Source organism: Panthera onca, chromosome B1 (genome assembly GCF_046562875.1).
Source record: "Panthera onca isolate mPanOnc1 chromosome B1, mPanOnc1 haplotype 2, whole genome shotgun sequence".
Taxonomy (NCBI): Eukaryota; Metazoa; Chordata; class Mammalia; order Carnivora; family Felidae; genus Panthera; species Panthera onca.
The window spans coordinates 198,264,158-198,289,634 of record NC_138342.1 but is presented as its reverse complement, the minus strand read 5'-3'; the positions used below and the strand labels follow the sequence as shown (position 1 = coordinate 198,289,634).

At 53.6% G+C, this 25,477-nt stretch overlaps 1 protein-coding gene across 3 annotated transcripts; it reads right to left on the bottom strand.

The window, feature by feature from the left end:
• Positions 1-683: 683 nt before the first annotated feature.
• On the bottom strand, positions 684-25,477 carry XKR5 (XK related 5). 3 transcript variants are annotated; one of them, XM_060652815.3, is made up of 8 exons: positions 24,949-25,475; positions 23,417-23,510; positions 22,869-23,052; positions 14,277-14,461; positions 13,002-13,211; positions 10,936-11,105; positions 4,887-4,998; positions 686-2,568 (listed from the first exon to the last, which is right to left on the bottom strand). In XM_060652815.3, exons 2-8 carry the CDS (start codon positions 23,490-23,492, stop codon positions 1,457-1,459), a joined length of 2,049 nt encoding a protein of 682 aa, XP_060508798.3. In that variant the 5' UTR covers positions 23,493-23,510; positions 24,949-25,475; the 3' UTR covers positions 686-1,456. The 3 variants fall into 3 exon arrangements, with proteins under 3 accessions (XP_060508797.3, XP_060508798.3, XP_060508799.3); XM_060652814.3 differs by lacking the exon at positions 23,417-23,510 and having other exon boundaries at positions 684-2,568; positions 24,949-25,477; XM_060652816.3 differs by lacking the exons at positions 23,417-23,510; positions 24,949-25,475 and adding an exon at positions 24,104-24,406.

The window sequence follows — 25,477 nt, the reverse complement described above, 5'->3', positions numbered from 1 at the left end:
CTTACCCGTGCTGCATCTGGAGCTGAGCCCAGTCGTAGACTTCTCTCTTTCCCCCATTGCAATGGTCCTCAGCACCACCTGTCTGCGTGGCCGGAGCTACTGTCCAGCTGTGGTGTTTCTTGGACACACTCCCGCCGGGCGGTGGCCTGAGGTCCCTTGTCGTTACCTGTTGTACCAGGAGATCTGAGCCACCGTCTGCTACGTCCCACTGGAATACGCAGTCAGCAACAGGGTCACTGACGGTCCGACAGCTCACCACACTTCCTCTTTGGGGCTTGAATACTGTCCCTGAACCCAGAGGTGTTTGTGAAGGTAGAAAGGACCACATGCAAACATGTGGGGACCGCCTTCTGCTTCGGTGGCTTATGAATGCACTTAAAAATTTATTTCTAATTTTTAAACTTGTTTTTTTCATGTTTATTTTATTTTGAGAGAGAGAGAGAGAAAGCGGGGAGGGGCAGAGAGAGAGGGACAGAGAGAATCCCAAGCAGGCTCTGTGCTGTCAGTGCAGAGCCCGACTTGGGGCTCCGTCCCACAAACCGTGAGATCACGACCTGAGCCGAAAGCAAGAGTCAGACGCTTAACCGACTGAGTCCCCCAGGGGCCCCTATGCCTGCACTTTTTACACCAGCTCTGAAGGAAGGCTTGCAGAAATGATGTGAATGTCTGTCTACAAAGAGCCCAGTTTAGGGGAAGAAGAGAAAGAAATAGAGAAGGAAATGGACAGCGGCCGCACTTCTCGCCCGGCGAGTCCAGACCACAGGTAGTGTCCCCCGTGGCACGGAGGAGGGAGCAAAGTGTGGGGGTAGAGGAAATGGAGTGTGAGGTCCAGGCTGCTGGCTGGCCAGTGTGTGGGGCGGGGGTCTGCAGGGTCAGCAACAAACGTAGCATTTTTTTTTTCTGCCAAAGGAATCTCAGGATGACATTTGCATTCTTCCGCTATGTTGATGATGAGAAGCACAGCTTTCTCATCTGCTTCCAGAAAGGGCTTGCATTATCTTATCATGGAGGTCCGTAAAGTGATAAGGGAGAATACATTTTTAAGGGACTGATCATCCCCTCGTGTCAGCAGAGGCAAACTGTAACGAGAACTCACAATGAAACGGAACCCTGGGCTTTCTTTACCTTTGACTTTCCTGGAAGCCACAGCAACAAAACTAAGGTTATATTAAATTTAAAAATCGGGATCATATCGTTGGTAAAAGGAAGCGGGCAATTTTGACGGGAAGCCCCTTGCCCCGCTCCCACAGTGTGACAGGAAAGTGTGTTCTGTGCACATGTGTGTACGGGGAGCTTGCCAGTAATCTGGTCCAGCTCGTTCATGCTTCAGTTGTGCAAACAGGTCTGGGGGAAACACGGAGAGCAGAGGTAGAACTGGGATTCTCAGGTCTCAAATCTCAAAGCCCAGGGACCAGCGTGACTCGGCCGCCTGTCGCCCTGCCCGCCGGGACTGCGGTCACATGGAGAAACTTGGCATGGTCCTCGGCCGGGCCCTCCCGCCGCAGTCCCCGTGGGCAGGCTCACACTTGGGGGTGGATGTGAGGCAAGGCTCGTCTGCGGGCCTCAGGCTCACCTCTGGTAATGCCATCCGTGTCCCCGCAATGGTGGGAAGATTCGGGTCCCCCATGGGCTCCTGCTGTCCCCCATGCTCTGAGCCGCCCAGGGCTCTGCTGGGCAAGCCTGTGCTGGGGCGGAAGCTGCCGGTGCGGCCCGGGCCCAGGATCGGGCTAATGCTGGCCATGGTGGCAGGGAAGGGCCGAGTGGCCGGCCGAGGGGAGGGCTCCGAACTCCTCCAAGACAGGGGTGTCTGCAAAGTCGCCTGCCCGGCTTCCCGCTGTGGGGATGTGGCCCCCTCGGCCGTGGCACTAAAGTACAGGGTGGCGCTCTCCTGTCCTGCCCCTCCTCTCTGGTCACCTGCACCCCTGCCCTGCAGCGGAGAAACTGCCTCGGCTCCTTCCCTGGGGCTGCCCTCCCTGGGTGCAGCTGACCACCGCCAGCCAGGAGCTTCGTCTGGATTGTCGCTGGCCAAAGAGACGTAGCTTGAGGTGTCCAGCAGGTTGGCCTCTGCTTTCCAGACAACTTGAGGCTCACAGCCCTTGTCTGAGGAGAGGGGGTCGTGGGGTGACGATGCGAGCTCCTTCTGGGAAAACCTGGGCGTCATCTGATGGTTGTGGTGTTGGCTCAGCCCCCACTCAGGGGGACCAAAGAAGCCAGGACCGTCTTTTCTGAAGGCTGCGTTGATCTTAGACACACTTCCTGTTTTGAGGGCAAGTTTCACCAACAGCCAGTGATGGTGACCGAGGAAGGAATCTTCCTGAACGATCTGGCTTTCCAGCCCAGCCTCTGGGGGTCCCCACTGTGGGCTAGGGGCCCTACCCAGATGTGTTAACTCACAACTGTCCCCTGGGTTCCCTGGCCTCTCTCCAGCTGCGGCCGAGGCCCGGGGAGAAGATTCTCTCTCTGCTCTATCAACCACTGCGGTGCCACGGACCTCTGTCACAAAGCCCTGCCAGATGTCTGTGGACTTAGGGTGTAGCAGGCTGTAATAAGTTACCAGCGAGATACTGCCTAGAAAAGAAGAAAAAGAGGAACATAAGGTCATGTTCTTTGAAGTCCTGTATCCTCCCCACGGCTTGAGAATTCCAGAGTCTGGAATTCTGGACAGAGGAATATAATTGGGATCTCAAACGTGATCTCTTGATGGAGGATCAGATCTGGATATTTTGGGGGCATTTAAGTAGGCTCCAGCTTCCGTAAGCTGCAAATATTCCTAAGCTGAAAATCCTAATAGCCAAGTCAATAACCTATTGATTCTATGACTTCTTTCTCGAGGCACCCTAGATGGGGGGGTGGGGGGGGCACGCGAGTGTGTTATGAGTGTTTGTGCTGCGTGTGAGGTGTCTCGTAGAAATGCTCATTTCACTTTCAAGTGACTGGAACAAATACTCAGAAGGCAAAACCATCCACACGCCGGCTGACAGACTCCAACGCTCGAGGAGGGGGTGGTCAGGATAACCTCAAAAACAAGCCCCAAGGAAAGGCTGACCACAGCCATCAAGGAGCCCGTATCAAGGAATTTCCATGAGCAGCAGCAACACTTCCTCTGTGCATAAACATCTTAATCACACTGTTGTCAGTGCGATTTATTTTGATCAGAAGTGTTGACGACGGCAATAATTTCTTTAGCAGAGCATTCCAGTAGCCTCCCACGTTATTTCCAGTTTCCTGTTGTACTAGATCAAGCGCCTGGTTTCAGGGCACTCATTATAAACAGCAAGAAGTCTGAAGCCGGAGCGGGGGGTCAAAGCCCTGGAGGGGCTGGCAGACGGCAGGGTGATGGAGCTGGGGGTGGAGGTGGGGCTGACACGTGGTCCCGTGGATTCTCCCCGAGGACTTCTGGGGGATGAGGCGTGGGGGGGTAACAAAGCGGGCCTCCTGCAGGGGAACGGAGACAGCATTCCCGTGGGGTGACTGTTGGCTCTGCCGTGGGCACCCCTGAACCCATTTCTACCCGCTATTCTGAGTTCTCACGATGCTGGTGGGGGAGAGGTCACCCTTCTTTTATGATGAGCCACCCAAGGTCAGAAAGGGGAAGTAAGTCCCCTCATCAGCCAAGTCCAAAGTACACACGTTTCATGGGTAGCCTTCCGGCCAGGCCATGTCATGCACAGGGTTCTGGGTTGCGGCCCCAGGCTGGCATACAGTAGGAGCTCAATAAATGTTGGTCAAGGGCGCTCAAGATGTGAGCCAGCGCTACCAGCTTTAAAGCCTGTGTGCCTTTGGCTGGCTCAGTCGGTTGAGCGTCTGACTTCGCCTCAGGTCATGATCTCACAGTTTGTGAGTTCGAGCCCCGCGTCGGGCTCTGTGCTGAGAGCTCAGAGCCTGGAGCCTGCTTGATCTGTGTCTCCCTTGCTTTCTGTCCCTCCCCTGCTCACACTCTCTCTCTCAAAAATAAATAAATAAATAAACATACATTAAAAAAAAAAAAAACGGTTTATAAAGCCTGTGTGCTTTTGACTAGAGCTCACTCACCATCTTCCCACTGAGGACGCCCTCCGGGGCCACTTGGGAGTCAGGGGTTCGGGCAGCTCCGGAAAGAGGGGGAGAAGGATCGGCAGGTGTCTCCGTCTGAGCCCCGGGGCTGACCCTTGTCCCCAGCTCCCCAGTCACTGTGCCCTGGGTCACCACGCTGAGAATGAAAACACCTTTCCTCCCTCCCTCCTTTATTTTCACTTCCCAAGAGCAGACAGGAACTCCCTTTCCAGCTCACGGCCATCTGTGAAGCCAGGTTAACGCGGCAGGCACGGAGTGATCTGAGTCATACACTCATTCACAAAACCAAGCTGATGATCTGAAACTGCCAGGCACCGTGTAGACGCCAGATGGGAGTAGGGTGTGAGTCCCAGCTCCGCCACCTACACCGCATCTGACCTTACGGCACATTATTTAACTTCCTCTGTGCCACGCTGCTCAGCTCTGAATTGAGGGTAACTCAGCACCCACGTCCTAGGGTTCCTGTTGGCATACAGCACGGGGCATCATGTTGGGGATCCCTGCTCTGCTCCCCGATGCTGGGAGGCTGAGGTGGAAAGGAGAGGGCAGTCACGTGCTGGACCCCAGCCAGAAGCCCGGGGAGGAGGCCCCGCCCACGAGTCATTTTTGATAGAAGTCTACAGTGTGGGTCCGGATTTTCTCGGGTTCCGGATGAAGCCGCATTCAGTGTCTGGGGCCCTGGTGGGGGCACAACCGGAGGCACAGTGAGCTCCACTCCTTGGTCTCCACCTCACGCTCCTGAGCATCACTTCCTGCCCTTGGAGTCAGTTTATGGTAAAGAAAAAAGTTGGGGGCGGGGAGGGAGGGAACGAGAGGGCAACGTGGGGCCTTACCAATCAGAAATCCAGACAAGACTCCAGCTATGGTCCACAGGCTCGTCCGGGAGGCCCCCTGGAGAAAGTCAGTGGCCAACAGCAAAAGGATGATGTTCTCCAGCAGCATAATCTGTGGGACCGAAAGGTAGAGTCAGCACCGAAAGTCAGGTGCACGTGGCCTCGGGGACGCTCACCCTAAACTCTGCAGCAGTGTCCTTCAGTGTTGAAGCCTCTGTCCTCAATGTCCACTGGGGTCCCCACGGCTGACTGGGCCACCCCCTCCCAACAGAAGCAGGGTCAAGGTCTGAGAGAGCTTCTCTGGCAAAGGGGGAATTCTCCCTGTTTTCAATGCAGCTCATTAAAATGTCTGCAGAATCGTAAGTGCACGTGCAAGGTAAGGGCATAGCCCACGTGGCCACGGTGGCTCCCTCCGCTGAGTCAGGTGGGCTGAGGGAGGAGGCTTTTATTCCCAGTTTTATACATTTCATGTTCTCACGCTGAGTGCATGTGTGTCTGAGTTTTATCGCGCAATAAATAAAAGTATCTGCAGAGCTCATAGTGCCATCGAATTCCAGTACGCTAGGTCACAAACTTTGATAAGAATGTTAGTATTGTTTGTTCAATTATTTGCCTCTTTAGAGGTAAATTTGGCCTGTGGCCCAAGGGAACAGCAAGGAAAGCCTTCCTCCGCGGTCCAAAATGGCGGCGCTCTTGCAGAAGGCTCTTTGTACCCCCCCATCCAGACTGGCTTCTTAACTTTGGTTGCCAGTTTTTATATATTAAAATATATTTCTTAAAATAAGTAAACAAACTTGACATAATTAGAAGATGATACATTCCCATACTATACAGGAGGCATTAAGAAATTAAGAAATTCTAATACTGGTAGGCCCAAAAGTCTTAGGAATCTTTGCCATGCTCATTCATGGGCCCCATTTTAACTCCAGGAAAGTCAAATATGGAAAGAACTAAAAATGTTATTAAGAGCTACTTAACAATCCTAAGAATGCCCACTCTCCCCAGGCCTTTAGGCTCTGGGCAGCAGTGTTTCAAAGGTCCAGCAGGCATATTGCAGCATTAAATGACATTACCCACCAGCCCAGTCCACAGACCGTGGGGTCTGTCTCTCTCTGCTCCTTACATTAACCACGTCTCATCAGCTATCTGGTCTGTGGAGCCAAATTCTTATGTCTGTCTCAAATTCATTGCCGTTTTGCCTATCCTCACTGCCACCTTCGTAGTTGTGATCCTGTCACTACCTATCTGGGTCCTATGGTTTCCTGTCCGGGTCCTTTGTTCCCTGTCCACAATCACTCCTCCACACTGCTGCCGGGCGATCTGTTTCACCTACAGAGCAGACCTTGTCATCTCCCCCAACACACCTCGAGACAGCCCCATCTCAACCCAGGGCCATCGAGACCCCATTCCCTGACAGTGTGGGCGATTCTGTTTATAGCGCATCCCGAAGTTTCCTTTCCAGAGTAACCCTCCAACATGCGGTTCCCACAATGACCGTAATGGCAGATGTGATGGGCCAGCCTGCCTGGATGCTGTCTGGATGCCCGGACAGTAAAACAGTATTCCGGAGTGTGTCCGTGAGGGCGTTTCCAGAAGAGGTTAGCGTTTGAATAAGTACATTGAGTAAAGACCAGGACCCTCAGCAGTGCAGGTGGGCCCCATGCAATCTGTGGGGGGGGGGGGAGGGGTCCCAATAGAAGACAAAGTGGAGGAAGAGTAAACCCTCCATCTTCTTGAGCTGACCTCCTGTCCTGGGACGTGGGAGCTCCCAGTGCTCGGTCCTCTGGACTCAGACTGAATTACACAACGTTTTCCTGGTTCTCCGGCTTCTAGAAGGCATACCGTGTCCTATCTCAGCCTCCAAAATTGCGTACGCCAATCCCCATGATAAATCTCCTCTTATGTGTTTTTGCGTGTCCTCCGGGTTCTGTTTCTCTGGAGAACCCTGACTGATACGATGCCATTCCGCTCACATAGACTCTCTCCTTGACAAAACCTGACGCAGATCCGCATCTCTAAGCCCTCTCCTTGGCCAGGCCTCAAGCTGGGCCGATGAAAGTTGCAGACACGTAGAACAAATGCTTCTGTCCATCACTGCTCCCCTCCCCCCGCCCTCCCCAACACACACGTTGAGAGACCTGAACGAACACTAACACAGTTCCTAGCCCCTCAAGGCTGTGTCCCGAGGGTGAGGACCTTGGCCGTAGTCCCGTTTCTGCCCAAGGAAGCAATGCTGCTTGGAAGACTTCCTCTTCGTTCCAGCTGAAATCTGGTGAAAGGCCGGTAGCCCCTGAACCCCCCCCCTTGGACCTGTTGCTTTATAAAGCTTGTAAGTGCAGGGGTGCCTGGGTGGCTCAGTTGGTTGAGCGTCCGGCTCTTGTTTTCGGCTCCGGTCATGATCCCACTGTTTTGTGAGTTCAAGCCCCACCTCAGGCTCTGAGCTGACAGTGTGGAGCCTGCTTGGGATTCTCTCTCTCTCTCTCTCTCTCTCTCTCTCTTTCTCTGTCCCTCCCCTGCTCAGGCTGTCTCTGTCTCTCTCAAAATAAATTAAAAAAAAAAAGCAAGCAAGCAAGCTTTGGCATACAAATCCTTTGCGTCTCTGAGGTGTAAATCGTCTGCAATCCAGAAGGACGGTTTCTTTGAGCCTTGAACATTCAAGATCACCCTCCAGGCCCCCTGGGGGCGTGGGGGCGGGGCGGGGCTCGCTCTAACTTGCATGAACTACAGCTTTCAGTCATCCAGATACGACAAGTGAGCGCCTCCGCCAGATAAATGCCAACCAGAAAACCAGATGTCACAGTCCCGTTAACCACCTCTCTCCCACTTTTGATAAATTTCCTTTCCCCTGACCCTGCTCAAACGGCCCCTCCGTGTCCCCATCTTCCCTTTAAAATGTGCAGTCACTTCCCCACAAACGGACTGAGGTGGGTTCATGCTGGACCCTCTTCCCTGTTGCAGTGGGCTTCATTAGCTCTATTTTCGTTGCCTTTATTTACTTTTTAATTTTTAAGAATGTTGATTTATTTTGGAGAGAGAGAGAGAGCACGAGCAGGGGAGGCGCAGAGAGAGAGGGAGACACAGAATCCAAAGCAGGCTCCAGGCTCCGAGCTGTCCCCACAGAGCCCGACGCGGGGCTCGAACTCACAACAGTGAGATCATGACCTGAGCCAGAGTCGGACGCTTAACCGACGGAGCCCCCCAGGCGCCCCTCGCTGCATTAACTAGTATCTTCCACACCACCACACGTATGTCCCTGACACTCTTTATTTTGCTTCTGTCGCATTTGCCTCAAATGCTCCTGAGCCCTCGTTGCCTTTTCTTCAGGCCACGTTCATCTCCCGAGACCCGGCTCGAAGGTCACCTCTTGTACAGCCTTCTCTGGCATTCCTCTCTCCGCCTCTGTGCTCCTGAGGGGGTCTGGTAACGTCATTTCTCTGGCCCCCGTGGTTGCATTCACGGGTCTGTCTCTGGCCGCTGAGAGTCGACTTTTGCACACCCCGGCATCTGAATCCATTTCTGGCGCACGGAGGAAGCCGCGTGTGCAGGCTCAGGTGAGCGAATCGATGACACGTGAACCAGGGCAAACCTGGCTTCCCCGTCACATGTCACGCAGGGGCCGGCTTCCACCTTGTGAGGGAGAAGTTAAGGTGAATGGTTCTCGATGTCACCGAACATCAGCACCACGTGATGCGGCTTCTCAAACGCTGATTCCAGGGCCCCGCTCACACCTGTTGGCTGGAATCGCTGACAAGGCACCTGGGAATCGACCTCGAAGAGGCTCCCTGAGCGCCTGTGACAATCGCCCAGGCTGAGAAGGGGTCGCACAGAGGCCCGAGGCCTTTCCAGCTCAAACGCTCCTGGCTGTCCTGCCCGGCCACAGCTGGCCTTGTAGCAGCAGACCAGGTGGATTTGAATCCTGCCTCTGTCTGACTAGATGCCTGGCCATTCTATGCCTCAGTTTCTGCATCTGTAAAATGGGTTTCGGTTCATGCGGCGTTGTGAGAAATAAAGACAGTTAATGAGCTTAGAACAGCGGCTGGTGCAGGATGATCCTGCCCGAACCGTTAGCTATTCCTAAGGATTCCGTTACGATTCCCAGGGTTGGAAGATGAGAACAGGAGGTCACAGGGGGACAGGAACACATCGTGGCACAGAACCTACAAGATGACAAATGCTTCGTACTCTTGTTGAGCGAATCAATGAGAGAAGAATTGTAGAAGTTCCTGCTTTGACCTTGGAGAAAGCTTTCCATGATTTAAGCAAAGCCATTAGCCACTGAAAACCAGAGCTACCCCAAGCCCCCAGGCCCACCCCCCTTAGCAAGTGGACTTCCAAGTACTCTGTACTGTTTTGGCTTTTGGAATAACAACAACAGACGAGGAGGCAGCATTAACATTCTGTTTGCCGACACTGCACTTTACCCCAAAGGAGTGACATTCTGTGGGGGTCAGGACCCGTGTCTCTTTCCCAGGAAGGCGCCTGTTGGGGAAGGCGGTCCAAGAAAGGACAGATGGCAGGCCTGACATTTGAGGGGTGTTGGCAGGAGGCTGGGACCAGACGCCCAGGGATCAGGGCGCAGCCTGGGCAACCTCGCTGGCCAGCCTGTGGCCCTGGACGTGCCTGGTCACCTCCGTGGGTGGAGTCCCTAGCTGTGATAAGCCTGCAGAGGTCTGTGAGGCAGAGCAAGAGGGCTGGACGATAAATACATGTGCACCTCAGGACTGTCCACCTTCTGTCTTTCCCGCTTAATTGCCCTTGCCCGCGGGCCCAGTGACAGAGTAAGTAAGTGGGCTGGGAAGGACCGAGTTTTCCTTTCCCTTCCTTACATAGCAGCCTCTCAGACTCCAGGGGCTAGGCTGGCAAAGGTGTGACTGTGACACAGCCACGGAAGTGACCTCTCTCTGGATGCTTCCAGCTTATCGGCCACACCCGCCCTCTTCCCGCACAGCGACATGGGTACCGTTATTCCTGGTTCTCAGACGGGGAGGTCGAGGCCTGGAGCGGCTCTATAACTTGTCCAGCACCACGCATCCTCACCGTCTGTGGACCCCGTAGCCTGCAGGGCTGATAAGCCGTTCGGGGCTCCCCTAAAAGCAGGAGGTGACCACACCACCGCTGTCTCCTGGACACCTTCCATCTGCTCACAGCTCCGTCCTAGAGGGTCCGCTCCCCTGAAAGTCTCTTCCCCTTTCTATCATCAATAATGGCCACGACGTGTTGGTTATTCGGTGCCAGGTTATGTGTTTCATCTTCACTGGAGGCCCTGAGAAGTGGGTGGATCTTATAAAATTATCACAGCCACGCTGAGAGACCTTGCTCCTAATGTGCGATGGAAAAACAGACTCAGGGCGTTTCAATCCTTGGCCAAGTGGGTTGGTGACAGTAAATGGCGAACCACGGTCCCACAGAAAGTGCCTGATTCCAAAACCGGTGCTCTGAGGTGCTGGCCGCATTTTCTCTCTGTTGCTCTTTGCAATGCAGCTAAACTTCCACCTTCTAGAAAGGGCGCCTCTGCTCATCCGACAGGAAGTGATCCCCACCATACTCGTGAGTTCAGACCGCTGGTCTTCCAGGATTTACCCACGTTCTGCCTTGTCGTTCAGTTATTTGGGAACGGAGCCCATCCTCCCTACTGGGCTAGAAGCGGCCCAATGACAGGCATTCTCTCACCTTCGTGGTTTTCCCACTGTCCTAAGGACACGCCTGGAACTCAGTAATGACAGAGCTACTAGGACGCTGTGTATATGACATTGACATAGGTGAGCTGTGATTATAGTTATCAGATGTAGACAGTGTCCAAAAAACACAGTTCTTACTACATTAACCATGTAGGAAAAACTGGAGGTCGGATTGCGATTTATAGAGCCTGTCACTGTCACGACAGTGATTCCTTTTAGAATTTTTCCTAAGATCAAGCTATTCCTCCTTCAATAGATATGCATGCACAAGTACACACATGCCTGCATGCACACACTTATACCCGCGTGCACTCTATACATATGAAATTTGTAACATTAGCAGTAAAGAAAGCCATCATTGCCCCACTTGCCGTATAGAACATGGCCATCCGGTTTCTGGAAGGGCTGTCCCAGAAGTTGAGGTAGCAGAGGATGTACGCGGCCCCCACGAGCAGGTTGAATAGTCTCCAATGGCAGGTGCTGTCGATGATGTCACTCTGCTGTGCCACAAGCCAGAAGGTCATCACCAGCCAGTGGGCACCTGGAGGGAGGCAGGCCATGGAAGTCAGGGTCCCGGAGGGGACCTGGGGAGGGGGAGGGGCACGGACATGGAGACCCGGGGCTCAGAGCCGTCCTCTCTGTCCTGACCACACCTGACTCAGCATCCCAGAGGAGAGATCAAAACCCAGGAGAGATTCACAGGGCACAGAAAACCAGCAGCTTTTCTCTTTGCCCACAGTATCTCATCTGATCCTCATAAAAGGTAGTTGAACTAATTTGGGGACAAGCACACAAAAGGCTACCTTCAAGGACACTTCCCAAACACTATGTACTGACTCTCTTCCAGTTCCAGGAGGTGCCTAAGGAGGCTGTTATGAACCTCATGGCTCACTATTTTTTTTTTTTTGAGAGAGGGTGCAAGTGAGCGAGAGGCAGAGAGAGAGGGAGAGAGAGACAGAAGCGGGTCTCGTGCTCACCTGATGGGGGCTTGAACTCAGGAACTGTGAGATCATGGCCTGAGCCATAGTTGGCTGCTTAACCAACTGATGAGGTACCCAGGCACCCCTGGCTCACTATTGTTTAAATTACTAGTTCAAGAGCTGAAAACATCTGCATCCAAAGGAAAGATCTGTATGTGGTCCAGCTATAATTTTTATTCCCCTATTTTAAGATGAATAATATCTTACTGAAGTTTGAGCTGAATTTGTTTTAAAAAAAATGAATAAAAAAGCTCATCTCTCTTTAGCAGCACAATTTCTTTCAAAAATTTCTCCTTCCTGCCAACAGGTGTTAATGTTTGTTCCAGGCTTCAGTGTAAATATCTGTCAGTGTCTCCTGTTCTCTTAAAACATGAGTACACTGTTCCTTCTTACAGAGTGCATTGCCTGATGGCCAGAAGAGATACCTCTGCTTGGTGGGGACACCGAGACCCCCGCAGGGCTCCCGCAGGGTCAGGCAGACCCCATCGTCACTCTCACATTCACGCACCTAGACTGAGAGCGGGGGGTGACAGGTGGGCTCAGTGGAGATGCCCTATTTGAAACAGAGAAGATGTCCAAAATCAGCATTCAGAAGAAACGGAGGGCTGTCAGAAGCTGGGCACTGTACATTTTTGTGTTAGGTCGGGACAAGCGGGACCCTACGCCTCCCTCCTGTTTTTCTACAGAAAAGATCTCAGGCGTGATACAGGACATGGTCTTTCAAGGAGCTCTCACAGCGGCTGCAGCTGTGGTCTGGAGCTGGCCGGGCTGAGGGCTGGGCTATCTAAGCCACGGGAGCGTGTCTCCAGAGAGAAGCGCCATATGCAGCCCCCTCCCCGTACCCTCACAGGGGGTGGAGTCTACTCCTCCGTGCTCTTGACTCTAGGCTGGCCATGACTACTTTGACGGGCAGAATACGGCAGAAGCCGTGCTGATCCAGCGCTCGGCCGGTCTTAGGGGGACCGGCAGCTTCCCACTGCTTTCTCTTGGAACCCCCACCACCCTGTCCACAGCCCAGGCCGCTCTGCTGGAGAGAAAGGGCATGCGGGCACCCACCGTGGGAGCGAGACCACCGTCTGTGCGGCCAGCCCAGTGGAGCCTCCTTATGAATCCTACAGCACCCACCTGAGGCCCCCCCCCCCGTGAGCAAGAACCCCCCAGGTGCCCAGCGGGGTCCCCCAGAACCAGGGATGATGGTCGTGAATGGTTACTTTAAGGCATTAAGTTCTTTATATGTCAGTGATGAATCACGAAATTCTATTCCTGAAATCATTATTACACTACGTGTTAACTAACTTGGATTTAAATTAAAAAATAAATAAATAAAAATAAATAAATAAATGGTGGGGGATAAAATAAAATGCATCCAAAAAAAATTTTAAAAACCAAAAGGCATTATGTTCTGGGGTGGTCTGTTACACACAGCAACAGCCAGCCACAGCACTCGCCCTGCTTACCTCCAAACACTAAAACCCAGACGCGGTGCGCTCCGAAGAAGAGAACCAGACTCAGGACGCGGGCTCCCACCATGCCCATCCTCCAGAGCTGCTGGCAGAGCAGGGCGGCCCACGGTGTGAAGACGTGGCCCGGCTTCACGAAGCCCATGAAGCAGGCATAGCACACCAGGGCCCAGGACAGCGCGGACCAGGAGCACAGGGCGCTCACGCCTGGAAGGCAAGCGGACAACAACAGTATTTGTGGGCCGTCTCACGTCCCCATACAGCCCGGCTGCTCACGGGGCATCCCGAACCCAGCACCCGGATGGGCGGGGAGCGCGACAACTCTGCACAGACACGAGCACACACGCCCAGGAAGAAATGAGGACGCGCGGGAGGCGGTTCCTCTGGTTCCTCTGCACAGCCCAGTGCGTGCTCTTTCCTGGCAAGCGAGCGGGGCCCTTCCTTTCTAAGCCCTTTAAGAAAAGAGCCCGGGCCACTGATCCTTGCAGCCCTCCGTCCGAGCTCTGTTGGTAACGAAGCAGCTGTAGGAGAATTCCTGAGCAGGGAGCTCCATCCCAAACGTACTTTGCTGGGCAAACTCTCTCTGGTCCCAGCTTTTGGCAGCGTGACAGGTGTGCGCGACACGTGTGGGGAGTGTTTTCTTGTAGCCAGTGTTCCTTCATGTGGAGGGTTAGTCAGAGAAATAAAGCCAGAACACAAATCGTGCCAGGCTCCACGATAAAGATGGACGGAAGGACGGCACAGTCTTGAGTTTTAGGTACTTCGTGTAAGCACACACAAATGTGGGCGCTCGGCAAGGAGGGAGGAGGAGGAGGCGGCTGGCAGAGAATCAAGAAGTGACCAGGAGAAAAAGAGAGAGAGAGAGAGCCGACGCCACAGGAAACGTTGACTGGTGACACTGGTGACGTTTCGTGGGCCAGACTTGTTCTTGGACGGTTAGGCCTCTGGCTGTGTCAAGCTAGGCCAGGGCCTGAGGACACGGGAGACGCTGAGGCACTGATGCCCCTGAGGAGCAGCGTGTGGTCCCTTCCCAAGGCACGTGTGGGTCATGTGACTTTGCGCAATTTCTGCCTTGTGGACTGACCCCATGAAGGAAGCCAACCTCAAACAGACACCTGTTTTAGCTGCCATCTCATGCCAGGGAGCATGGGCGGCCCTAATCCTCCCAAGCAGGGGCCGATCTTGGGTTGAAAGTTTTTTCTAAGTAAGGCGTCCGTTGTAACTCCCTTGGGGAAGTCGGGGGGTCTGCGCTCGGGGTTGGACGTGTCTCACCTGGCACAACATCTGTGAAGTCCGAGGCGAGGAAAACATGCGTCTGGAGGAGCAGGTGGGGCCCGGTCTGCAGGAGGGCTTCCAGGAGGCGGAGGGCGGACAGGTCGGCCTCCTGCAGCAGCAGCTGGCCTCGGCTGGAGGCTTCCTGCTCCTTCTGTAGAGCAGTGGACGCGGCGTCCCAGTGCCTAAGGATGAGCAAGGGCTCGGGGTGCAGAGTCAGACTGTGACAGCTTTAACAGGATGCCTCACCCCCTTTTCTGGCCTATCATATACAGCATCCTAAATTCTGTTTTAATACATGTGTATATTTTTTTGAGAGACAGCGAGTGAGCATGAGCAGGGGAGGGGCAGGGAGAGAGGGAGACAGAATCCAAGCAGGTTCCGCACCGTCATAACAGAGCCCGACGCGGGGCTTGAACTCACAAACCGTGACATGATGACCTCAGCCAAAATCCTGAGTCGGACTCTTGACCGACTGAGCCACGGAGGCGCCCCTCCCATGCGGCATTCTAGAGAACACCACGCTGAAGCGGGCAGGTCTCACTCAGGTGCCACAGTGGGTGATTGCTCTTCACGGGTGGCCGGGAGGGCGGGGGTGGCATGACGGGAGCCTGGACCCGACAGGCTGGCTGGGGACCGCTCAGAGCCCTGCGAGGCGTGGAGCTAACCCCGGCCTGCGTCTTCCACCCCAGGACCTGCTGGGATGGGAATTAATTCACCCAACAAATGCATATTGCAAGACACCATGCTGTCCTTGCTTTAGAGCGTAAAGAAATGAGAGAACTCTCGTCCTCGTCCTCACAGAACGTGGAACTTTGTGCGCCTCTGAAACTGAGACAGGCACAGAGCTGAATAAGGAAGGACGGTGGGGGGGGAGGGGTGCTTCGCTGGGGACTGGGCAAGAGAGATGCCTGGAAGGTGACGGGAAGGTGGGGCTCTGGTGGCCCTGCAAGGTAGCTCAGGCCCTGAATTTCAGGTGATGGGGTTTGGATTTTGCCCTGGAAAAAGGACTTGGCAGACCTGTGTGTGTGGTGTTTGGGGTATGGCTGACCGTGTTCCTGTGTGTATGTGATGGACTGAATGTCTCTGTCCTTCCAGAATCCCTAGGCTGAAGTTCTAGTCCCCAGTGTGATGGTTTTAGGAGGCGGGGCCTCCAGGAGGTAATTAGTTTTCGACGAGGCGCTGAGGTGGCCTCCATGATGGGAGGAGTGCCCTCACGAGAAGAGGAACAGCGACCACTCTCTGAGCCTCTGCTCACATGCACCGGGGCCAGGCCACGTGAGCACACACAGCAAGACGACCGCGAGCCAGGAAGCCGGCCCTCACCACGAGCCAAATGTGCGGACAACGTGATCTTGGGTTTGCAGCCTTCGGGACTGAGAAACAGGTGTCTGTTGTAAGCCACCCTTCCAGGCCCTTGTACGTGTGTAGGTGTCGTGTGAGCTGCAGAAAGAAAGATCAGGAAGACGGCTCGTCTACTAGTCCCAGCAATAACAGCTGCAGGCTTGAGTGAGAACAGAGAACGGGGGGTGGGAAGCAGGGAGCAGATGGAGGAGATCTGGGGGGTGGCCGGGGACCTGGTGACGGACAAGGGAGCTGCCGCACGGCGTGCTCCGGACAGAAACAAGCCAAAGTTTCCGGGGGGACGCCTGACGGGCCGGGAGGATATGCCGTCCTCAGACGGGAGGCATCTGAGGACGGGGACACGGCACACAGAGGCACACAGACAGCAGTGGCCCAAGGACAGAACCCTGGGGACCGTTCCCACTGAGAGGCCTGCACGAGAAGGAGAAAGCAGGCCAGGCTGGGAGGATAGAAGCAGGAAGCAAGGAGGGCAGGCTTTCGAAAGGACTGCACAGCGGCCAACATCAAGTGCACAAAGCTAACAGGACGCTGCGGGTCTGGAGACCTCCGACCGCCAACTGCCTGGTCCAAGGAGTCGGGCCTGGCCCAGAGGACAGCAGGAAGGGGAGGCCAGTCCCCAGCGGTCCGCAAGACTCCACGGTCACAGGCCCTGGGGACACACTGGCTCCCCCAGGCTGGCCGACCTTCCTACGGTGCACGAAAAGCAACCAACACAAAAGAAATTAGGAAATGCTCCCGTTCCTGTTTTCCATAAACCCATCCCAGAAACCTCTGCTGATACTGCCCTGTTAGGAAAGCTGTCTGCAAGCTGATATGGATCACCATCCTTTACCACCGGGCACCGTGGACTTTGGGCTTCCACACAAGGGTCTCCCCCGTGCACGAGTGTCCCTCCTTCATGAGCAGGAACAAGGGAGATCACTACACCTGACTGTAGCAGGTGTCCACCAACTCTAGAGGGACGCGAGCCTGTCTTGTCCGAGTTAAGAAAAACCAGAAGTCATTTCAATTTACCTGCTCCTAGCTCAGAGCACGACACACCTTCACATCACCTGAAAAGCTCCTCTCCAAGGAGCTCCCTGGGGCGCTGGCCGCAGGCCACAAGCCTCCCTGTCATCTCTGGCCAACATGTCCACGGTCAGGGCCGATGGGGGTCCTCTTTGAAACAGCCTTATTCACGGTCCCGAGGGCCCAGGAGAGATGCTTAAGGAAAAGTTTTCCTTTTTCACGATTGGGAATCCTGGATCAGACTGATTTCTTACTGCGCCTTTGAAGCTGTGACCTCTGACAGGAACATAATGGTAAGAAAAACAACAACAAAGAAAGCCACAACTGTAAACATCAGGGGATTATAGCTTCCCTTTCAGTCCTGAATCATGTGTCCCCGAAGCCTTCACTAGTTCAAGGAGCATTTTCATTGGGCTTTCACCACCTGCTGGAGCTAACAGGAGGCACAAAAGGAAAGGAAAGATGTTCTCTAGAAGCCCAAGGCTCAGCCGGGGAAAGAAACCACGTGCACCTGGAACGTTTAAGCCGGAAGAAAATCATGTGGAAATGAGCAGTGTGAATGGCGGATCGTGTTGGAACCAGTCCAGGGACCGGGGACGTGGTCAGAGAGGGCTCTCAGGAAAGGAGCGGTGCACGCACCTTGGACAAGCAGCCGGGGAGCGGGGTCGAAGAGAGCGTTTGTGGGCTGGTGGGCCGAAGAGGGCCCGTGAAAGGGCGGCTGCATGACGGGAGCAGTGAGGCAGGCGCTGGCCAGCAGGAGCCTCTTCGGGTCTAGCTGAGGTTTTGGGTTTCGTTTCTAAGAAATAAAGAGCAGCCAGGGGGAATGCAGTCCACCTGGTGTTCTGAACGGGGATCTGGATGCCATCACAGAGTCTGGAAGTCAGACCGAGATCACTGGAAAGCCGTCGGGGATGCCCAGGGTCAGAGCTGAGGCCAGGTGGGGGCGGCCGTGGGCAGGAAGAGGACTGGTCAGTAGCTCCCGTCACATTCCGTCCCTGGGGTTGATGCCTCCATCTGGGTCCCCCTCGCTCTTGCCCGGATTTCCCGCAGCCTGCCAGCCTTTGGTCTCTCCCCAGCATGTCCCTTTGCCTTTACTGTCCCCACAGCCATCTCCCTAAGTGCCTCATTTGACCGTGTGTGTCCTTTGCTTACACCTTTCCAATGGGTCTCAGACGCCTGGAGGGTAGAACCCAAATTCCTTCCCTAGTGACAAGTCCCTGCGGGACCCAGCCCAATCGGTCTCCCATCTAGAAAATTCTTGCCTGTGCTCACATTATGGCAAAGTGCTAGTTGACCAAGCACAGCATCTGAGCGAGCCCTTCTGCCTCTCCATGTGCCTTGGAAGCTGTCTGCTGGGTGGGCCAGGCCTCCGCGTCCAGGCAGATTGGGTCGGCCACCTCCTCGGCCCTGACACTAGGGCTCCCTCGCCAGCACCCGGTTCTCAAACTTGAGCTCTAGTCACCTGGAAGCCTGTTTCAGTACAGTTGCTGGGCTCCAGGCTCAGATTTTCTGGTTAAACAGGTGCGTTTGGAGAATCACAGACAGTCTGTTGTGCTGTGATGTGGGTCCAGGCACAGATGGACGACTGGGTTTTTAAGGAGTTTCCGGTGACGATCCGTGGCTGGTGCCCAACCGGCCGACAGCCACTGCTACCACGGGAGCCTCCCCCAGGCTGTCCCCCAGGGCTGCGAACACCTTCTCTCTGTTCTTCTGAGTTCCCGGCTTTCGGTTGTGTCCCCAGCCAGGCCTCAGAGACCCCATCTCAATCATGGGTGTCTAGACCCTTTCGTCACACACGTCACCGAGTGTGAACAAATGTATACTGGGCGGGTCGAGCTGCGTTGGTGATGGTGTGAGATTTCTAGTTGCGTCAGGAACAAACGCTTTAAACTGACCTTTGGAAAGACAGTAGTAGTTCAGCTAACGCAGGCCTTGGGAATGAAGTTTCCCAGCAAGCTGTGCTCTGTCCTCACTAACAGCTTAAGTAGAAAGTCATACATATCTACCTCATCCAGAATAGTCTGTCACAGGCCTACAAGCTCGAAGAGTACGCACACTTCTCTCCACTTTCACACTTTTTGGCGATGTTAAACCTGAGATAGCGAGCAGCTTGAGGTCATGGCTATGGCTATATTTCTTTTAAATCTGTTTTTAAATTGGGGTAAAATACACATAAAACTTGCCATCTTAACCATTTTAACTGTACAGTTCAGTGGTATTAATAATTAATATATGAGGTGCCTGGGTGGCTCAGTCGGTTAAGTGTCTGACTTTGGCTCGGGTCATGACCTCACGGTTCGCGAGTTCAAGCCCCGCATCTGGCTCTCTCCTGTCAGCACAGAGACCACTTTGGATCCTCTGTCTCCCCCATTCTCTCTGCCCCTCCCCTGCTTTCATTCTCTCTCTCTCAAAAATAAACATTAAAAAGTTTTTTTAAATGATTAAAGTAATAGAATTTAACACTATAATTTGATAGATCATTAATAATTTGTAGTAATTCATAATGCTGAGCAACCATCACCACCATCCACCCTCAGAACCTTTTTATCTTGTAAAACGGACACTCTGCACCCATTAAACACTAACCTCCCCATGCCCTCCTCTCCCCCGGCCCCTGGCAACACCATTCGACTTTCCGTCTCTATGAGATTGACTACTCTACATGCCTCATATAAGTAGATTACACACTATTTACCCTTTGAGGACTGCCTGATTTTACTTAGCATAAAGTCCTCAAGACCCATCCATGTTGTAGCACTGAAGAATTTCCTTCTTTTTAGGGACTAAATAATACTCCATCAGGTGTGTAAACCACATTCCGCTCATCCATTCATCTGCTGACTTGCTTTGCTTGGTGGTCCTTCCTGTTTTAGCAATTGCGAATAATGTTGCTATGAACACGGGCATGCAAATATCTTTTCCAGACCTTGCTTTCAACTCCTTGGAGTTCAATTTCCTAGGGAAATACCCAGAAGTACAATTGCTGGATCACACGGTAATCCTGTTGAACTTGTTGAGGAAAATCCATCCTGTTCTCCAGAGTGGCCGCACTGGTCTGCGTTCCCACCAGCAGCGCAAAAGGGTTCTCCTTTCTCCACATCCTCGCTGACACGTGTTGTTTCTTGTGTTAATTTTAGCCATCGTGACAGGTGTGATGCGGTACCTCATGGTGGTTTTGATTCCCATTTCCCTGATGACGAGGGAGGTTGAGCATGGCTGTATTTTACATACTTTTAAATATATGTAACCTTAAAATTCACCTCAACTTCCCTTTTAAGAACTTGTAGCTTCCGCTAAAGAAAAATTTCTAAGCCAGGACAGGTCCTAAGGTTGGGATGAGTTACATAGTCCTCCATTGTTTCATGCTGAGGTTCCAAATGGATTCACAGGCTTAAACATTTTTTAAAAAAGATGTCTGCAACATGTATCATTATAGTGAAAATGTAAAAGCTAAATGGAGAAAAGTGGCTGATTTTGTTTAAACAAAGGGTCACAAATGTCAGGTCACTTGAATAGAATCAGACTTCCCATCAATATAGTATATATCATTTGGAATAAAAAAAATACATATATGTTTTAAGCTCTTGTATTTTTCATAAGCTACTTTGCTTCAAGAGGTTTGTGTTTTCTTAGTTTTCCTGTTCTTAGCAGATTCTTCTGCATTAGGTTATAAAGTCACTTAAAGTGTGATCCATTCTTAAAGGCCAGTCAGGATTGTGCCAAATGCAATTGTTTTGGCTCCCCCTACAGGTGCTTCAGAAAACTGCACTTTTTCTTGAAAGGCTTCTTCGCAGGCTTTAAGACAGTCTTGCAAAATTTAGGGTAGACTTAGAATAAGGACCCCACCTCACCCAGCTTTCTCTCTGGAAACCCAACTGGCCCATCCAGGATGAGATGCAGAATGGCTGCTTTCTACTTCTACTTTCGAAGCTTTCTTCTATGGAGGTGGATTTCTGTTTGTGTTTGGATCTCGGAAACACGGCAAACATCATAGCTTCTGCTTGCACGGGTTGTTTATAAGACAGGGAGTCAAATTTGTGGCTCACCGTGAACAACTGTCCGTTCTCACTCTGTCCTGTTTTCTAGCATTATCGTTCCTCTTCCTGGCTTTTCTCATGTCTTTTTATTTTGTCCTTGTAAATTATGTGGGTTTTTAAAAATTCCCTTTAAACTTACTTTTTTAAAATAAAAAGAGATACAGATGACAAGTTGTCTCTCCTGAGGTCTCACTTTCATGACTCTTTTCCCTTATCTGTTTTAGTGTTTAAAAACACTAGTGTGTACCAGAAACTCTTAGCACCACTTACGAAATGTTGAGGGAGCATGGGGGAGAAAAGAATCCGGAATCACAGGCGACACCAGCAGCATGAATATGGATGTGTCGTGGGCCTGACCCAGACCCATCCCTGAAGAAAGCACTGGATCGGATGGGCCCAAGGGTCCCCACACAGCCTCAGAAAGCAGATTTATCGGGCAATTATTCTGGAAGCTTCTCTCAAGTGACTGGCATTCACTGAACTCTCCTTTTGAATTATCAAATCTTCGGTTATCTAACCTCAAGGTCACATACGTGAGGACCTACAGGGCACCGCAGCCCTTAATGGGTTTCCTACCAGGCTGGGTTGAGGGAAGGCGCTGAAAATACCCACTATGGTGGCTGGTGCCCAGCACAAAGGCCTTGAACACAAAGGCCCAGCTTTGGGCAAAACTGCTGTGGTCGCAAATGTGCTTTTGGTGCCTTCAGAGACGGAGGGCTCCAGCTGTGAGTGGCCCAGTGAAATTTGGGGCAGTTGCTTAATGTCCTTACTGGAAGCACCCGCTACGTCCTATTCGAGATTCTGCACTGGGTGGAAAGGAGTCATTCCTTTCTGAGACTGATTCCATATGAGGAATCATTCCCTCTTCAGACTCAGCAGAGAAATCAGAAAACTTATTTCAGCTCCTCCAGAGAAATCCTTGGGGGAAGGCTGAAGGCATAAACCACCCACAGCCTCCAGAAGCACAGCCCAAGATCTCAAACTTGCACTGACTTCCTGAACACCCTTCCAATCCTTGGCGTCTATAACTTAATGAACACTTGAGCTGCATGGCTTCACTGGTATGATCCCCGAACTTTTCTCTCTTTTTAAAAAAGTTTATTTATTTTGAGAGAGAGAAGGAGAGAGAGGAAGGGGCAGAGAGAGGGAAAGACAGAATCCATGCTGTCAGCATAGACCCCGATGCTGGGCTTGAACCCACGAACCATGAGATCATAACCTGAGCTGAGATCAAGAGTCAGGTGCTTAACCTTCTGAACCACCCAGGAGCCCCATCTCCCGTTTTTTTTTTTTTTAAACATTTATTTTTTTTGAGACAGAGACAGAGCATGAATGGGGGAGGGGCAGAGAGAGAGAGGGAGACACAGAATCAGAAGCAGGCTCTAGGCTCTGAGCCATCAGCCCAGAGCCCGACGCGGGGCTCGAATTCACGGACCGCGAGATCGTGACCTGAGCTGAAGTCAGACGCTTAACCGACTGAGCCACCCAGGCGCCCCCCATCTCCCGTTTTTAAAAAAATTCCTGGCAGCTATGGGATTATGAGGTGGCTAAGAGCTGAAATTTGCCATTTACCTAAACTCCCTGCCAGATCTCTCCTGACCCTCCAGGTATCAAGGTACTCCCAGGGAAAACAGTATCTTACCTGCAGAGGTGAACCACAGGTAAGGCTATTGGGCACTAACTAGGTCCTTTGAGGCTGCTTTTTTGTGTGGGAAAAAACAAAAACAAAAAACTAGCTCCCAAATGGCTTCATCCTGAAATGAAGCCTTGATGCAAACGTAACAAGGCCAGTCCTACTTCCTAGTCTGTGGTTAAATCTACATCACCTTCCTCACCTAAGGTAGTAGGGGCTTAAATGCAACTTCCTGAAGCCAGTCACTTTCTATGGCTCCAAAGCCTTGACCAACAAATGGAAACAAGAGCAAGACAGAATTCAGCCAAAGCAAAGAAAAAGCTTTCAAAGAGTCACAGCTGCTTCTGGAAGGAGCCGTCTGATGATAGAGATGCTCAAGGAAGGGCCAGCTGGAAGAGGGGATGCCCGTATCAGAGCAAGGGTTCAAAGCGGTGGCCTTGAGCATTTTCCCAGCCCTGAACTTTTACGACCCTAAGGACAGAAAATGTCCGCTCCTGCTGCATGTATGAAATCAGGCTCCAGAGGTGAAAGGAGGCTGCCTGTTCTTACCGCTTCCACACGCCAAGCTGAAGGAGGTGTAGCATGACCAACAAGCAATGACCTTGATGTCCATCTGCTCGGAACCACAGATAGCTCAGGCCCTGGACCAAGAAGCCAGGCAGCAGCACAGAAAGGGCCAGCCACCCCCAGAGGGGCTGTCCCGTGATGAAGTAGTAAACCACGGAGCAGAGGCCTGCAGACGAAAGAGGAAAGACGAGGGTGAATGGAAGCCTGGAGGAAGAACGAATGACAGCCAACCCTGCATCCCCAAAACTCAAAGGGCTCTCCACTCGGCCCAGCCCAGGAGCCGGCAGAGCCTGCCAGAGTTCCGGACAGGCGTAAGGTGGAGTGAGGGCACCAGGAAGTTCCAGCGGACCCAAGAGATCAGACACATGGTCATACAGAGGGGCTGTTGGGTTGCATAGGACAGCACACACCAAATACTTGCCCCTACTATGTGCATTAAAAAGTGCTAATCCTCAGGGCACCTGGGTGGCTCAGTCGTTAAGCATCTTTGACTCAGTCATGATCTCACTGCTCATGAGTTCAAGCCACACCTGGGGCTCTTGACAGCTCAGAGCCTGGAGTCTGCTTGGGATTCTGTGTCTTCCTTGCTCTCTGCCCCTCTTCCATTCATGCTCTCTCTCTCTCCTTCAAAAATAAACATTAAAAAAAAATTTTTTTTTTAAATGCGAATCCTCCTCTTTGGGGATTTTTTTTTAATATTTGAGGATGCTAGGGTAGAGTAACAGAGGAGAGTTAGACAAATCTAGGTTGGGATCTGCAGTGTCAGTCAATGAAGTTGGGGGTGCGGTGGTGGTGCTTGAAGCTTCCAGGGCTAGTAGATGCACTAATTCACTATAATCATTTTATATGATCATTGCTTGCGTTTTCCAATATTAAAGTTTAAGATGGATTTATGGGCACATAATGCTGTGAACTGTAGTGGAATTGCCCGAGGTCCAGACAGGACCCTGCAGGTCTGGACCGAGGGGGCAGAGCGGCTATTCCCTGTCCCCCCCCTCCCCCCCCAGGCTCTGTCTGGGAGTTGCGACCACCCTGGGTTTCCTGCTCCCCAACCCCTCGTCCTACCGAGGCAAACAGGGTCTCCGGCACAAAGTCTCTGGGTCTCAGGAGAAGTCACTGCCCTGCCTAGGTCCAGAAACGCTGTGGCCCTAGTTTGTTCCTGGCTGGAAGGGAAGGAGGGACCAAGGTCTGCGGGACCACCGAGGGTGGGTACTGACATGGGGGTCCTGTGTCTGAGGCCTGCTTGTCGCGGCGCTGGACCCGGGACATTTGCAGCAGCCCTCACTAGGGCTCCTCCCGGGTGTGTGGCCAAGGCGCCTTTGAAACTGCGCAGCGGGGACGCCACAGAGGGACCCACAGGGACAGCGGTTCAAGCTGAGACCCCGCCAACCCGGAGGCAACAACTCGCTCCCAAGGGGAAGGCCGAGAGCCGGAGCGGGCCGGGGTCACCAAACGCGTGCGTGCTGCGAAGGGCGCGGGGCTCCTGGGGTCTGGAGGCCGGGGCCCCATTAAACCCCACGCCTCCCGGCCGAAGCCTCTGCCCGGAGCCTGGCGGAAGTGGGCGGGGCCTCCTCCGCGGCGCCGAAAGAGTTACAAGTTCAAACTGCAAAGGCGCTAAACGGTGTTGCCATCTTGCGTGGCGGGACCGGCTGCTCCCAGGAGGCCGCGTCTGGCCCGGTCCTGCACCCCGCGGCGGATCCCCTGTCCCCCGGGGCCACGTGGATGCCTCCCCCTCCGCCGAGACCCCCAGGCCGGCCCGGGCCCGGGAGAGTGGGGCGCGATCGGGCCCGCGCATGGCACAGCTCGCGCCGCAGCCCCCGCTGAGTTCAGAAGGGCTTTTGCGGAGGGAAGGGCGGAATGCACGTGCCCAGGCTCCGGGGGGGGGGGGGGCGTGCATACGCGGGGTCCCACCTAGGACGGTGACGGGGGTGGGGTGGGGGCGGGGTGCCACCTGCTCGCAGAGCTGAGCGCGGGCCCGGGGTGGGCTGCCCGCCGCGGCAGGGGTGGCGCGGGAGTCCGGAAGGGTCGGGGGGCAGGAGGGGTGCGCCGGGTGGGCACTCACGCGCGCTCTCCTCGGCCGCCTGCAGCAGGGCCGAGAGCCCCAAGGCCCCCGCGTGCATCCTCCGTGTCGCCCGGGCCGCCTCCTGGCCCCCGCCCCTTCCCCTGCCCGCCCCCCGAGCCGGGGAGGCTTCCGGCCCCAGAACCGACGGCGGGGGGCGGGAGGGGCTCGGGGTCCGTGCCGGTTCCTCCCTGGCTGCTAGCCAGGCGCGGCGGTACTGAGTTTTCCGGTGCCTGGGTGGGCAAGCACAAATCAGATCAGGCCTCTCCATAGGGGCAGCAGCGTTTCTCTGCCGTTGCCCAGACTTGGTAAGGGGCCCTGGAGGGTACTTCGTGGTCGATGTGACTGCAGGTAGGCTGGTCACGAGACGGTTAAACTGGTCACGGCCTCCGGGGGCCGCTGAAGGACAGCCCTGTTAACCACTAGTCAGAGTGCGTTTGTGTGGATGGCGTTGGATTGGAGGCGTTAATTGGTCTTTTTGAAATTTCACAGGGTATGTTAACTGGCATCTTCCTCTGCGTCTCGCCCTCAA